This window comes from Pipra filicauda, unplaced genomic scaffold (assembly GCF_003945595.2).
Source record: "Pipra filicauda isolate LSUMZ 115617 unplaced genomic scaffold, ASM394559v2 scaffold64_size3178608_pilon, whole genome shotgun sequence".
NCBI classification, from domain to species: domain Eukaryota; kingdom Metazoa; phylum Chordata; class Aves; order Passeriformes; family Pipridae; genus Pipra; species Pipra filicauda.
Genome location: NW_024104809.1, coordinates 1,953,355 through 1,969,643, shown reverse-complemented (window position 1 = coordinate 1,969,643; position 16,289 = coordinate 1,953,355). Strand labels below are relative to the sequence as shown.

The 16,289-nt window shown below is 39.9% G+C and overlaps 1 protein-coding gene across 2 annotated transcripts; it reads left to right on the top strand.

Annotated features, from left to right (window-relative positions):
* Positions 1 to 240: 240 nt before the first annotated feature.
* SFT2D2 (SFT2 domain containing 2) lies at positions 241 to 8,048 on the top strand. 2 transcript variants are annotated; one of them, XM_027727615.2, is made up of 8 exons: positions 241 to 334; positions 686 to 772; positions 1,087 to 1,172; positions 2,227 to 2,308; positions 4,283 to 4,318; positions 4,455 to 4,513; positions 5,252 to 5,281; positions 5,881 to 8,048. In XM_027727615.2, the coding sequence occupies exons 1-8, from the start codon at positions 272 to 274 to the stop codon at positions 5,918 to 5,920; spliced, it is 483 nt and encodes a 160-aa protein (XP_027583416.1). In that variant the 5' UTR covers positions 241 to 271; the 3' UTR covers positions 5,921 to 8,048. The 2 variants fall into 2 exon arrangements, with proteins under 2 accessions (XP_027583416.1, XP_039244387.1); XM_039388453.1 differs by lacking the exon at positions 4,283 to 4,318 and having other exon boundaries at positions 4,464 to 4,513.
* Positions 8,049 to 16,289: the final 8,241 nt, after the last annotated feature.

The following is a 16,289-nucleotide window of genomic DNA, read 5'->3' as shown; positions in this document are numbered from 1 at the left end:
GACTCTTTCAGACCAGGGTAAGAGCCACAGCCGTGGGAGCGAAATGAAGTCTGTTTCTATGAGCTTTGCTATTGCCGAGTAATGGACGCGAAAGGGATGGGAGGAGATGGGATACAGCCACATCCGGACTACATCCCCCGTCAGCCCGCGCGCCGCCCCGGCGGCCTTCCCGTACCTGGGAGCGCAGGTGGGCGCGGTGCCTGCCGGAGCTGGTAGTCCCTGGGGAGGGGAAGGGAAGGGCAGCCGGGCTGGCCGGGCGGGGAGCGGAGCCATGGACAAGCTGAAGCGGGTGCTGAGCGGCCGCGACGCGGAGGAGCCGAGCGGCCTGGCCGAGGTACCGCCGGGGGGCTGCGGGGGCACCCAAACAACCCCTCCCCGGTTTGTTTGGAGAGCTGGCGGAACAGCCCCAGCGGAAAAGTTGCCGGTGCCGGCGGTGCCGGCGATCCCGGCGTGGGCGGGAGGACGGGCGGTCCCCCACCCCCCCCGCCCCCTCAGCCCTGCGGGGCCCCCCCGGGTCCCCAGCGCGGGTGGCGGTCCCGCCGCATCCCCCGCGCCTCCCGCGGGCCGCGGGAGAGGGTGCCGGAATAGGACACAGCTCAGCGTCCGAGAGGAAGTTTGCACACTTGATAGGAGGCGAGGTCTACTAGTAAATAAGTTTCGCTTTTATTTTTCTCCTCGTTTCCAGGTTATTGATTCAACTTCTTTAGGTTGGGGCACCCGCGTGAAAGGCTTCGTTGCGTGTTTTGCTATAGGATGCCTGTGCTCGATCTTGGTAAGGACTTTTTGCCAGATCTCTCCAGTATTTGAGTTCCAGGAGCCCAGGTGATTGCAGCCTTGCTCTGTGCCGTTGCTTGATTTTTCTGAGTCACTGAGGAGACGTCTGACTCGGTTCCAGTTAGATACACTAAGTCTTAACAAAAATGCTAATAAATGCGATTTACTTTTGTATGTGTGATTCTACCATTTAGGTTTAAGGTTGGGTTTTTTTTAAGTTTCTTTTGTGATGTGATATTTCTGGGATATATTTCTTTTTCAATTTCAAAGCTATTAATTTCCACCCCCCGTCTCTCTAATGTTCCTTTTTAGGGTAGTTGTCTGCTATGGATACCAAAGAAAGGGCTGATTCTCTTTGCAGTGTTTTATACTCTGGGGAATATTGCGTCTATTGGGAGGTAACAATCTTTATAATTTAGTTCCATAATAAAGATGAGAAACAAAAGCAGAATGATAGTGCATAAGTGTTAATAAGTGGTAGAAGCTGTTGCATTTGCCTGAGATTTGCTTTTGTGGGTAATTTTCTTGTTGAATTTTAAAGAACACAATTTTCCCAGTGGTGCCCTGAAACGGTAAAGGAAATTTTAGTTTTATTTATTGTTATTAGTAATGCATTCAAGGTAGAAGTTACTCATCAGTAAAGAAGAATCAAACTTACACTTAGAGCATTGAGGTTTTTGGATTTTGTTGGTTCCTCCTTCTCAATTTAAAAATAATTCTTCTCCATTTTGCATTTGGTAATGTTCTGTGTGTTTTGGTGAATATATTTGGGGCAGTCTTGTCTGTCAGGGCAGGCATATTTGTTAGGACTTCAAGGTTCCTGAAACATAGGCCCACAGATTTGTGACAGACACAACCTTCTGTGATTGAGGAAACTTAGCATGATGTTAGAAAGTGTAAATAATGGAATTGGAAATAATATACTGATGAGGCAGAATAACATAGTATATGAGACAGGAGTATCACTTTAGATAAAACTTTCACGTTGTATAATTCATGCAGTATCCATCACCAGGGCCCTAAATGAGGGCTGCAGTTCTAGTAAGGGATCACAGAATGGATCCAGGCCTGAAAACAGTCCTTTATATAGGGGAATTGAGCTGGATTACCTGGCAATCCATGCAGAACCTCTGTGGATGGAATTCTTGAAAAGCAGATTTAAAAAGCATTTTTGAAAAGCGGGTTGAAAAAAGCATCTGTCAAGAATGATCTAACTGGAGCTGACCTTGACCTATGCTACTAACTTGACAGTTCTGCTCTGCTTATGTTGATTTTAACTGAACAAGTGTGAATAAAATTTGAAATACTCTGCAGAAAAAAAAACAGGAATGGATTTTGTCTTGTATATTCCATAGTGTAATTATGTTCTGCATGACAACAGACAGTTTATTCTTACCTAGTTTCACTTTTGCCTTTCTTACCTCTGTGTTCATCCTGGTTTATTTTTCACAGCACTCTTTTTCTGATGGGACCAATGAAACAATTAAAAAGGATGTTTGAGCCTACACGTTTGATTGCTACTACTGTTATGCTAGTAAGTATCAAAGGAGTCAGTTTTAACTCATGAAAACTTGTGAAAAATTTTCATTTTAAAGTTTTTTCATTGATATAACTGTCTCTCAGGATGTGTTTGTGGGTGGTGTTTTCTTTTATTTTTTTTTTCTTTTCTTAAAGCATCAAACACCCTGCAAATTGGCTGTAGTGGAATGGTGAGTGTAGCACCAGAAAACCACTGAAAAGACTGAGATGAAGCCAGATTGTTGTGCTAAATGGGCATTAAGGGTCTGTGGCTGGTGTGTGTGTACCATGCCTGTGCTTTTTTAGGGTGCTTGAAGTCACAACATCATATTTACGCATTTCCTAAAAAGTGAAAGATGGCAAACTAGTCCTGCGGACGTAGTTAGATATTTTGTTTTTCATTATTTTGTCTTTTTATATTCTATCTGATTTGCTTTAAAGAACCACGTAGGTGTTTCTACCTTGATAGAATCATCTATTGCTGACAAAGCAACTGAGGGAACTCTATGCCGTGGTCACCTTGCATTAAAAATGCAGGCATCATCCCAGCTGGCTGATAACTTCAGGTTTTGAAACTTGTATGACAGAATGAAATTGCAAATTCAGTGTTTAGCTGAAGTCAGCCCTTAGAATTATTTTTATTTTCAGAAGATGGAAATTGTACCAAACCTACTGTGTGTGTGTCTATGCCTGGAAGTTGCTACTAAGTTCCATACCTAAAAGTGAATGTTTTTTTGTCTCTGCAACTTTCCCATTTTCTCTTGGTGAGTCTAAAATCTGGAAGGTGGTATAACTTGCATGAGACTGTCCTCTCGTTTTCAGTCTGAATGTCTTCAGAGTGTTTGCTTGGCATCAGCACTTCCTAATTTCTCTTTAAACATCCTGAAATGGTGCAGAGCTTGAGAAATTGTGCATGCTTGCAGATCCAAGCAAGAAGCTTACTGTGTGGTGTATGTGTTTTGTATGCATTCGGGATGCCTGAAGTCAGGAGAATGCCTGGAATGTTGTTCACTGGAATAAAGCCAGTTGTTAGATGTATGATGCAGTATTTAGACCAATATACAAATCACCACCTTAAAACTAATGGAAAAATTACATTTGAAGTCAGTTATCATGGTTGAGGTGAAGTGTATGATTTCTTTAAAAATGCATGTGTTACTGTCTTGAATATGCAGTACTATATCTTTGTTTTTCCCACTCAAGCAGAAAAATGCACTTTATAATATCTAGTACCACAGTGGTACACATGTATCTAAGCCTGCTACATATTGATGAAGGAAGATGAATTATCAGCATCTGCCATAGCTAAATGAGCTGTTGTGTCTTAAATTGAAAACAAAAACTTTAACTAATAGGAGGCTTCCGTTTAAACTGAGAGTTAAAGCAGAAAATAATCCAAAGTGGCCTAATGCCCCCCCCCCCCCAAGATTTTAACTGTAGTAAAGAAAGACACAGTGCAACTCTGGAAAAAGAAAAAGCACTGGTTTGAATGAATGTACTGGACTTCATATATATAAACAGGTGAGCTACTAAGCAATAGCCCAAAGTTCTTGAAAGTGTATTATAGGTTTAGTTGGTAAACATTAAGTAATGACTCAACTTTAACCCCATGGTAACCATGTAATCATCAGGAAATGTGGCATGTGCAGAGGCAGAAAGACTCTTGTACAACTCTAGTCTTACTCATGCAAAATGATGAAGTGTGGTGTGTGCCTATGACACCAAGAAGTGTGTGGGATGAAGTTGAGACCCACTGATGCTCCTTTGCAACCACAAAATTATTTTCTGGAGATACCAGGTGATATTTTGTAATTGCTTTAATTCGCTTCAGAAAAGAAATAGCAAGATCATTTTAAATACAAGGATTGGATAAAACTATGAAACTATGTAATCCCTTCCTGTCCTGTGAAGGAACCTGTTACAGTGTTACAGTATCTATAAAAACTGGAGTTGTTTCTATGTTTAACAGAAATTGTTTGTTTTCTTCTAGTTGTGCCTCGTACTAACACTATGTTCTGCTTTCTGGGTGAGTACCTGAGTCCTATATGTATATATATACATATATGGAGTTAATATAACTGGAGTATATTTTGAAAATAAGATTCTTACACTGTTGTCTCTGCTATGTTTCTCCCCTCCTCCCTCCCTCTCTCTTCCTTCAGTGGCGCAAGGCAGGACTCGCGCTTCTTTTCTGCATCTTACAGTTCTTTGCCATGGCATGGTAAGTGATTTCCTCCCCACGTGCTCCACTTTCTGTGCACCTAACATTAGTAGCTGAGTGGATTTTGACCTTGCATGAGTTAGAGGGAAGGAAAATTTTTACCTTGTCATTCCCCTAGATTCTAGACAATGCATCAGTGAGGAGCTGACCTGTTCCCACCTTTTGATCTCTCACACCACTTCAGAGGCTTTGCAGATGGAGCTTAGGGCTCCATTTCTGAAGGAAGTTCCTTTGAATACGTTTAGTTTCTGTGAGCTTGAAGTAAAACTGTTTTTTTCTTTCCCTTTTAAATCAATTTGTTGCTTACTACATGGTATTCCTCCTTTACACTCTCCTGAATTTGTCTGGAGACCCAGCTACGCCAATCGAATTGTCAGTGTTCTTCATGTTAACATATGCTCTGTGCAAGGTCACTGAAGTAGTGCACAAACTGATATGAACACATAGCCAGCCTTCAAGACTAATCTTGCCTGCCTGTAGGTCTTGGAGCATGAAGAATATTGAATGCAGGAGAGCTGTGTTTAAAATGCTTCCACAACATGCCCCGCTATTTTGCCATAGTGTTTCACAGCCTGGCTGGGCTGAGATGACTTGCAAGGATACTTATTCCTGTGGCTCACAAACTCAAAGCTTCATTTTAATTGTGTATCTTTTAATTCAGAGTATCAGAAGGGTTGTTCTTGTTTGTGACTAATAAAATCTGACATGAAGAGTAACTTTCAAAATATTTCTTCTTAGGTACAGCATTTCCTTCATACCATATGCAAGGTAAGCTTCCCTACTCTCTTAATTTTCATCGTTTAATTAATCATACAGAAAATTACTTTATAGGAGCATTGTAATATGTGGCTTTAGAAGATTTTCCCTGGTGTAGGAAATCCCTGTAGTTAAATCTGAAAATAAAACTAAGTAACTTCTCTAGTGGGAGAACACAAGTAAAAAAATATGTGAATCTGCTGACCACATGCTGACCATAAGGCTTGCCTTTGGAATGCCTAAATGTTGGTTCAAATGCTACTAAACAAGAGTATTCTTCTGTGTACCTTTTTTTCCCATTCTCCCCCATGAGCACTGTTGTGTTTGAGCATACAGTTCTCTCTCCTGCCCCATCAGCCCCACTGAGGCCTTCAGTGCCTCAGTGCAGCCTTACAGGTGTCCTTTCCTCTGTGAGTGGGCAGGTGGACAGTGAGCAGACCCACTTGTCTCTAAGGCATTTGTGTAGTCATGCAAATTATGTTGTGCAATTAACCCATGGCCAGCTGATCTTTACAGCCCTCAGTGTCAGTGTGATAGGCAGCATGGATTGAGTCTCATCAAGTGGCATAACTGAGGTGACTGTTGTTTTTTTTTCTTTCTCCTGCCTGTAGGGATGCTGTGAAGAAATGTGTTTCGGTCTGTCTGTCCTAATGGGAATACCAGACGCTTCACGAAGTTCTAGGAAGTGCTAGGTAGAACTATGTTAAGATCACCATGTTGTGTAGTTTCCTACTTCTTAAGCACATGCCTTTCAGCTTGTTGTTAGAAGCTCCTTGTGCTACATCCAGTGTATGCAGTTGCTTGAGTTTGTAAGCAATGGTGTCTTGATCACAGGGTGCTTGTGATCAATTGAAATTCAGTCTGGCAGAAGAACTGGGCAGAAATCCAAAATTTGCTATGATAATTCTTAAGTAAATTCATGTATTTGGTTTTGCAAATATTTCGAAGTAATACATGAAGTCTGTAAAATGAAGACCTTGGCTCTGTTGGGACTATGGCAGTCTAGATGATTTATTTTTCAAGAAAAAGAAATCATTTGCAAATTGATTTCTTACTGACAACTTGGGTTTTTTTTTAAATAGCCTTACGTTGCTTAATCTTTGCGCTGTTTGCCTTGGATAATGGAATATTGGTATTCTTTCTTTTCCTGTCTCCCTGGCAAAATGTTAGGTTTATGAGACTTCTAAAAGATTTAATTATAAAGTCAGAGACTGTTTGGGACTAACCATGAAATGTTTGCATCTTTAATGAAGTATTTAATTTTCAGTCTATATTGATGGTGTTTCCTTAAAATATGTGAAAGGGATATTTTCATCTGTAAAAACTTGTTCCTGTAGGAAACGCCCTTGTAAAATAAGGTTAATTGATTTTTTCAGCTGCCAGGAACCTGAGTTCTTTGCCTTGCTTACAGCTAAATGTAAGCAGTCTGTACAGTACAGTATGTACAGTATGTACAAATTAGGAAGCTGAAATTTTTCACACAAAGCTGAAGGTGCTTCTCTTCCCCCTCAGCTGTAGCATAGAAGCAGTGCAAAGCTGAGGGCATGGTAGGCAAACAAAGAGAGATTTTATTTATGTCCTTCCTCAAAGGACAAACTGTGATAAGGTGGATGTGGGCTGTTGGTTAAGCAACTTGGGCAAGGGAGAATGCATTTTTTTCTGAAATGTAAATAGATTAAAACTCCAACATTTCTTTTTTTGTAAGTGGGATCAGTTTCTTCTAAAACTCTGGCACACACTAGTGAACTTCCTCTGCTTTGAGGAGAAAGTATGATTTTCTACTGCCTGTCTTAGCAAAGAAAGTGTGCAACAATCTAGCTGCTAGTTCCTAACAAATGCTGAGCAGTCAGTATCCAAATTCCAAGGCCACTCTCTTTATCTTCTGAGCTACATATAATCATTTACTCCCAAACCATTGCAGTGGTCAGTTGTTTAATATCTGAGCACAAATTCCTGCTTCTCCTCTGTGAGGTACTGTTTAACTGCTTTCACCTTTCCTCTGACCAAACTGTCTTCCTGAAGTCAGTGTGTAAGATTATGATTATCCAGTGGACTCCGATAGGAACTGAAGCCTCTCTTGCTCCATCTGCCCAGAGTTTAGCCATTTGAAAGCATCATGTTTGCATGGCAAGTATGTTCCTGACTTGTACCACAAAGATTTTAGTGTAGGAAAAACCTAGATCTACTTGGCAATGAATAATAACCCCACAGTGAAGGCAGATATTCTGTGGCTTTCAGAAAGTCACTAAAATCTGAGTTAATCCAAAATCTTAAATTTAATTGTCCTTCTAATAATCTATAAAGCACAGTATCATCCAGCTGTTAGGATTCTCTAAAAAAAATAAAGGATTCCCTTTTGCAGATAGTATGAAAGGGAAATTTTAGCAACCTTTCTGTGAATTCCAGCTGGCCAGAATTACTGTTACAAAGAGATTTGAATGGAAAATGCCACCTTGAAAACATGGCACTGATGTTGGGATAAATTAGTTATACAGGTTCAAGTGCTATATCCTAGTGCTTTTCTTCTCCTCCAGGACTTGGAAGTTAGTGTTGAAATAACTAGGTTGACTATTACTCTTCTTGAAAAGTAGAACTGGTTAATTGCACAAGGGAGACTGGGAATTAAAGAAAACTGATACTTCTTTTCCCTGACTAATCTCAGACAAGTATCTAAACTGATGTGTTTTGTCACAGAGTAAGTTCAAAACCTATTTACATCTGTCAAAGCACATGTGTTAGTCTTTTCTTAGAACTTTGATAATGTTTACAGAATTCCTGCCGTTGTCAGGGGACCCTTGAAAGCCCCCCCCCCTGCCTTTTAAACCTTCCAATCTTTTACACCCTTTTTGTGGAGGTGTATCCATGAACCAGCTCCTCATCACCGTTTTTTTTCTCTTCGTCTTTTTTTTCTTTCTTTCTTCTTATTTCTGCTTCCCCTTTCCAGGAAAGTTATATTAATTGGGGTCATCAGTCCAGGTTCATCAGCAGCCAAGATAATGGAACTTGACTTCTGGGGTTCTTTTTTTTTGATTTTTTCACATCAGAAGGAGTAAAAGCCTTTCTCTTATTCCTCGGCTAGCTTGGGTAGGATTGTGGTAGCCTGACTCTCTAGCAATTCCTCTAGAAGAACAGTAGAATTGGGTATGCTGAATGTTATTTTTTCAACTTGCATATTGGCTAAGTGGAACCTTTGAACTGGCTGTTGTGAATACAGCTATTTAGAAGTAGGAAATTTATGGAACTACCAATAGATAGCAGGTAAACTTAAATTAATTTTTTCTTTCTTTCTCTCCCCCGTCCTATCATTTTTAAAACTGTAATTCCAGTTCCACAGCCTTTATTGAATAAGAGAGAAGAACAAATCTTTATTTGACATAGCACATGAGACTAAGCAGTTGTGCCCTTAAAGGAAGTGAGGCCAAGGAAAGATGGCAAAGACACAAGGATGACCATAGAGCCACTAGGGTTTTTGTTGCCCTTTGGTGTTGTGCTCTGTTCCTGTGAAGGTCAGATGGTAGCACAGATTTGCTGTATTCTTGCCAATATGTGAAACATACTCAGGGTTTGTTGCTTCATCTACAAGCAGTTTTGATTTAAAATAGCTCTATCAGAACAAAACTCTTTAGATTCTTATTCCCTTGTAAGTGGTTGTGTTCAGGCTGTTGCCAAGTTTAACAGCAAAAGAAATTTCCGCTTTATTAAAGTACTTTATTTTATATGATTTTTACATAACCAGGGAGTAAACTAGTATATGAATGTTCCCTCTTGAGTAGTTTTCAATCTGACTTAGATAATACCATTAAACCTTTTTTTTTTTTTGGTCATTAAAACTACTTTGTGTTAAGTTTTAATATCATCAGCTTTGGTTATCCGCTTGGCAGGAAGCGTGGTGGGCATTTCTGAAGCTTTCTATCTTAATGTCGTTCAGTGCAGGAATGTTTGTTATCAGCAGTCTATTGCAAATAGAGATGTTTGTGGTTTAAATCACAAAGCTCCTTCCTTCCCAAAGTTCTTGCTCAGTTGCCTACAGCACTTAACTCAAGGCTGACTTCTCTAAAGAAACTTGTATGACATTGGGTGCCTATCCCAGTAGGATTTGGTGTTCTACCAGAAAGTGCTTTTTGCCTAGCCTCACTGTTGATCAACTTGTCCACATTTTTATTTGCAGTACAGATATCATAACCTGAACCAAGCAGCCTTAGCATACAGTTCTAGCAAGAAATATGTTTATCTGGGATTAGCTGACTTTCCAGCTGTAGTAGAAGTGGAAGTGGGAAGGGTGGTAGTCATCTGAGACTCTATACATCGAAATGTGGGATTTTTTTTCACTACTTCGAAGTTTTGCTCTGTTTTATGTGATGAAGTCTACTGTGAATGCTGGTACTATCTGAGATGATTCTACACTGATGATGTGAACAATTTCATCTCATTTAGTATTTACAGTAATGAGATTGTTCATGAGCTGTTACAAAAAACGAAGAAATATTTTCTCCACCAAGTTGAAAGTCTTTTCAGAAATCACATTTTAAAAAAGAAAGTGTTTTAGACTCTGTAGATGAATATACAAATTGGGGGGAGGCTGGAGACTACTACAGGATGGCTTCCAGCTAGGAACAGGATGATGGGCTTGAATCTGTCATAACTTGTGGGTGGATGCAGCTGGTGTGCAGTGCCTTTGGAGGCTCATGGCACTGTCCCTTATGAGTGGTCAGAAATACGTGTTCTGAGAACTGTGGAGCAGTGTGGGTGCTTGAAGCTCGTCCTCTCTTGCTGTGTGCTCAGAGATTGAAAGAACCTCCGAATTTCTGAGAACGGCTCTTACTTAATTTTGGTACTTAATCATGTTCATGAAAGTAAGATCACTGTGCTATTGTAGACTCTCAAAACCGAGGAGGATGTTTAAACACGTTTGTCTTAATACTGATGTTTACAACCACAGCAAATGTTGGCCAGAAATGGTGTATTTTCTTAAAACCATGTGCCTCGCTCTAATGTGACCACTAAATTTTTCTAACAGCTGTGGAATTGTTTTGTAAAGTAAAAATCAAATTCAGAAATTCTCCACAATATTTTATACTGTTACTGATTCTGTTTCCTGTTGTGCTTTTTCTATGTATTTACACTGTTTTATTTCTACTTTGATAAATACTTTTTTCCCTAATGTACAACTTTCTCTGTAATGAAGTGAAATCTTTTCAAGTGCTGTTTTTTTCCCTTCAATAAAGTTTTCATTGCATTAAATGAATTGTCCTTATGGTTAATATGGCATTTTTAATGATGCTGATTCTCCAGGTGATGCTGAAATTGCTCTGGGTTGTTTGTTTTCTTCTGTTTGTTTGGTTGTTTTTTTTTTTTAAAGTTATTGTCTTGTCCTCACTTCCTTTGTTGTACACACAACATGTACTTCTGAGGGGAGTTTCTGTGTCACCACTGCTGTGCAGGAGCTTCACTCAGCAGTTGCATGCACCCTGAGAACTGGTTGGCACAACGGGAGTTGTTAAGGTGGGGATGATATTTTTACTACTTCTTATTTATTTACTTCAAGAGCCAACCTAGATGTGCCAACAAACTATCATTAGTCCATGCTACAGAGCAAAGAATGCCTGATGCCATTCTGTCAGCAAAGACAACAAGAAGCAAGATGCCTCTGAAATAAATATGCTCTGAGTGCTGATTGTACACTGGAAGTAAAATGCCAATGATTTATGAATGTGTGTTAAAAATAGTTAGAGGCAATTTTTTTTTCTTTCAGAAAGCTGGTCCTTTTAAGTTTGTGCTTAATATGTGTCCAAACACTTGCTGTGATTTGGATATTTCAAACCAGTATTATTACCATAACCCAGTATTCCTTGACAGAGTATCAAGGCTGTTCAGGGTATATTATCCTTTCTCCTGGTTGACAGGAAGTTGTGGGTCTTTTTTTTTTGTTTGCAAGGGTGGTGGTGAGATTTGTGTGCTGTGGGAGACTGTGTTTTTTTCAGTTACGTTTTTTGGTTTTGTTTTTTTTTGACAGTTCTCCTAAACAATCTCCATCTCAAAACTGACTCAACTGAAATTTCTGTCCTGCGGGAGACTCTAAAGTTGTGTTTGTAGAAGAAGCAGCAGCCTGTCTTCCTGTAATATAGAAACCTAGGGGGTTGCATTTTATGTCTTTGAAAAGGATAGATCTTCCAAGGAATGTCAGGAAAGCTTGATACATCTATGTCATATCAATCCAACTGTGATTCCTAAAAGGACAATAAATCCTTCCCATATCTAACAGCTTAGAGGTATTTTGCTTGCCTAGTTCAACCTCCTGTATAACAACAAAGCTGTTGAACTTTGCCACATCGTCCTCATGCTAAGGTCTTAATACTTGAATGATTTAAAAAAAAAAAGGAGTGAAGTCTTCATTTGTAATCCCTAAACAGTGATCAGCTGCCCTCTATGGAAAGTGCATTCTGTTGATGAATGACTTTGCTCCTTAGAAATACTCTTTGCTACTTAGAAATACTTTATACTGTTGTGCTACAGCATCTAGTCCTTGAATCCCATGATCTTGCTTTCGAAGTCACCAGCATTCAAATTCAGTGACAAGACCCTTGGAAGGTTGCTGTACTCCTAATGTCTGCCCCTTTCCCTTCTCCTTCCACAAGGTCTGATTTGCAAGAGAAGGTATTTTGTGGATGCGAAGTGTTCAAAGGTGGGGGTTTATAGTTATTTCCACCCCTTACTTGTACTTTTCCTACTAACCTATCTTGGTTGCAGTATTAGTGGGGGTACAGGTTTGTAACTGCCCAGCCATGAAGTGCTGGAGATGCATAAAGGGAAAAAAATCCTCTTTTTCTCACTTTTCAGAAGAAAGCTTCTGATGAATTAGAGATGGAATAGTATATCTAAGCTGCCAATCTTTGGGATTGATATTTTATCAAGTTACCCTGGTTGAAACCCTTTTAAGTTTCTCTTACATTCCCTCGTGGCATCTCTAAGAGAGGTTATTCTTGAGAATATGTGCTTTAAAATCTCTGTAGGAAAAAGTGTGAAATAACACTGGCATAGTAAAAATGGTACCTTGAAAGTATTGTCTGGCCAACATGATTTCATTGCAGCTCTGAAGGGCTGTCAGTCCAAAAACTGGAGAAGGACTGATGAGAGCTGGAGAGCTCCTTTTATCCAAGGGCATGTAGTGACAGGACAAGGGGGAATGGCTTCAAACTGAGAGTAGATTTAGATTAGATATTAGGAAGAAATTCTTTACTGTGAGGATGGTGAGACACTGGAAGATGTTGCCCAGAGAAGGTGTGGATGCCCCATCCCTTGTAGTGTTCAAGACCAGGTTGGGTGGGGCTTGGAGCAACCTGGTCTGGGGAATGGTGTCCCTGCCCATGGCAGGGGTTTGGAACTAGAGGATCTTTAGGGCCCCTTCCAACCCAAACCATTCCATGATGCAATATGTGGTGTGAAAATGAATGTTTTATCATGGGCATGTACTTCTGTGGTTTCTGGTTGTAACAGTCTGTGTCAAGTTCACCACTTCTGAGAGAACCAAATGCTTCAACAGAGTTATACCTGGGACTTGTTAACTCTCATAGTTAACAAAAAACTTTAAACTTAAACATCCAAGTCATAAGTGCATGTTTGATTTGCCCAATAAACTTTGAGCTTATTACTTTTTTTGTGATGTTGTATAAATAGAATAAAAAAGTTCATTTAGAATCTTCTATTTTTTTTATTATTTTCTGAAAAGAAAGATTGATCTGTAAAGCCTCCCCTGCTCTCTGGGCTGCAAATTAATCTCAATTATAATCTCAGATATGCAATGAGGTGCTATTTGGACAAGCTGCCTGCCTCACTGCTAAGAACGTACCCGGTGGAAGTTATTGAAACTGTCCCCTCACCGCCAACATTAATGAAAAAGCTAATCTTCTTTAAGTCTCTTCTAGCCTAGCAATCTCTTAAGGGGCTGGATCCATGATTAAAAAACAGAAAGAAAGCAGCTGTCTTTTTATCCTTCCTTAATTATTCTGTGGTAGTTGATAGGTGTCGATTTCCTGGGAGTGTCATGGTGATGGAGGTTACATTTCCCTGTGTTGGGACTGAATGTTCAGAGGGGGGGTAGTTGAATGCTGCAGTGGGAGCTTTGGAGATGGAAAGAGTGAGTCTTGTTTTCTGCAATTTCATCTGATGATGAAGGGCTGCCTTTTATTTGGAAACATGCACCTAAAGGCCAAAAACAGCTATCCAATGTCAAGGCAAGAAAGGCTCTTTAATTACCTTTTTTCTTGTTTTGTTTTTTTTTTCTTTCTTTCTGTGTACCTCACCAGCTGGTGACCAGGGGCATTTTAGAACAAGCTTAATTAGAAAGTCAAAAATAACCCCTTGCTTTTTCCTGCTGTAACTTGGTGAGTAAACTCCAGTAAGTGTTGCAGGCTTGTTCTTTCACTGCTCTGCCCAGTCTTCATGGCTTCATTTGAAAATAGGAGTAACTAAATACTTATTAGTAAATCGAAGATGATTATGAGCGTTGTGCCTGCATTTTTAACTGGTTCTGACTGAATATGAGCCACAAAGTGTCTGATCCTTGCTTGGAAGTGCCCAGCTCTCTCAGCTGGGTTTCAAGGAAAGCTTACAACACTGCAGGTTTTTTAGGAGAATTTTCTGTTCCCTCTGATGCACTTACAGATTTGCTTGTCTAATTAAACAGGAGATAAGTCTTCTGTCCTTTGGCCCTGCTCTGTCCCACTTGCACTGGCACTGAGTGACAGTCACGAGAAACACCTACTGTGCTCCTCTGTAAGTGCAGCTACCTTTTCACAAATGTTAGAATCAGGAAACTTTAACTTCCAGCCCAAGGAATAACCCACCTGACATCTGAGAATGGATTATACTTGGTGCCCCAGCAATACCTAAACCAGGGATATTAATTGTTTGTGCTTCAGTTTCAGCACCTGTAGACTTGGAAAAATTAACCTTGCAAGAAAGCAGGAGAAAGAATGGGTTTGGAAAGCGTTCGAAGTTGTTATTTAGGTGAACAGAGGGACATAAGATTAGATTTACTTCTCCTAAAACAGGTAAATATTCAAAGTAGATTTCCACCCATAATATTTTTGTAAAATGAAAAGCCAACAGTAAACAAATAACTTTGAGTATGAATGTATCTGGTTTCCCTTCTGCAGCCATCTTCCATGGCAGCTGTGTGACACAGAGACAAGGTACAATTTCTAGGAAGCCTGATTTGTGGAAGGGGTTCGTATTGGTCTGGATGTGTATTTTAAAGTAAAGTCTCAGACCGAGGTACATTCAGCTGATCATTTACTTGCATGCATGCAAACTTGTTATTTCTTTGGCTATTTTTTTAGGTTGGAAAGATATGTCAGTGGTGAGCTGTGCCTTCTGGGTATGTTGCTACATACATCACAAATTGATCTTAGGCTGGACTCTTGCAGCTGAAACACTTTTCCCTATGCTGAAAATAGTAATTGGGCTGTTCCCGCTAACCAACCACAGGTAACTACTCTCATTTTGGAAAACATTGTGGTTTCAGGCATTCTGAGCTGTGGTAACATAGTTACTGAAATTGAAACTATATGGAAGTCAGGTATTTTAAGTTATTAGATTTGGGGGGGGGGGGGTTTCCATGGACACTAGACTTTCAAGTATCAGTCACCTTGTGTGAGTGATAACTGTAAGCACCCAGCTGTTACCTACTTCTGGGATCTGAAAGTGCATTTTATTATTGTGCAGGATACAAGCTTTAGTATGATACACCTAAGCAAGCACATTCGTACTTCTCTCTTAGGAATGCTAGATGTAAAAAATCCAGTCTTATTGATGAAAAACTTGCTTCCCAACCCATTACTGGAATGGGTCCATTATCCATTCCTTCCATATACCCTTACTTCTCTACAGCTCAGTCCAAGGAGTGCTTTGGGCAAGCAGTGCACTCCGAGCAGGACATCCTTTTCTCTTGCTCTGTGGTGGTCTCAATTTCCAATCCATCTTTGCTGGGCTTATTCTTTACCTCTAGTGATGCACCACTGCCTGCTGGTGAGAAGGTGTTTCACTTCCTCATTTGGAAACCCTTCCACCAACATCAGCTGTTGCTTTTGTGCATGCTTTCGGTTTCCTCTAAGCTCTAAGCACCTTGAGGAAGGTAGACTGGATGTGATTTTTTGGAGGCTCTAATCCAGTGTCACTCCACTTGAAGCCCTGTGGGACAGATGGGCAGTCAGTACTTTTAAAAACCAGGCTGCTTCCCTTTTTATTTGTTTATGGAAACAACTGTGCGTAATTATGGTTCCACGATTCCATGATTCTACTGAAATATTGCTACTTTTATGAACTATTGTCTCTTTACTTGCCTCAACTTTGAATCTCCTGATTTCTAAGGAACTGAGTCTAAAAAAAGCTGTATAGAAATAGGGCTTCAACCAAAAAAAAAAAAAAATCTCAAAATAGCATGTCTCTGTTTTAGAACTGACTGAAAAGCTGAAGATGTTGATTTGAAATTCATGGTACTTCAACAGCTTCACTTTCTGTGTTTAATTGCATTTATAATATAATAAAAATAAAAACTGTCTCACATCGTCTTCTATGCATTTGCTATGCCATTTGATCCCATGCAGGGAAAAATTACAGTAGTAGCTTCTCTCTCCTCTTGAGTATTTGGAAAGGGAAACACAAACATAAACGTATTCCATGTTACACAAGCATACTACCAGAGATGCAATTATTTTTCCAAATGCAAAGGGTCACACTTCCAGATACCTAAATATCCTATAGACATTAAACATTATTTAGTTGTTCAGCAGTGAAAGGGGGCTGTTTATTAACTAGAACTTGCTATTTGACATCTGCTAGTGTAATTCTGAATGTGAGCTTGCTGATAGATTAAAATAATCTAGGTATTTTTGTTAGGAGTTGACAATTAAGAAAGGAAGAGAGGGAAGGGATTTTAGAGAGTGAAGTTTGGAGGCAGCATAGAATCATAGAATGGCTTGGGTTGGAAGGGACCTCGAAGATCATGTCATTCCAAACCCTC

Excerpts from the sequence above, each read along its gene's own strand:
- SFT2D2 (XM_027727615.2), top strand. The coding sequence starts at position 272 with ATGGACAAGCTGAAGCGGGTGCTGAGCGGCCGCGACGCGGAGGAGCCG. Across the intron at positions 1,173-2,226 it reads AATATTGCGTCTATTGGGAG|CACTCTTTTTCTGATGGGAC; the intron begins GTAACAATCTTT and ends TATTTTTCACAG. Across the intron at positions 2,309-4,282 it reads TTGCTACTACTGTTATGCTA|TTGTGCCTCGTACTAACACT; the intron begins GTAAGTATCAAA and ends GTTTTCTTCTAG.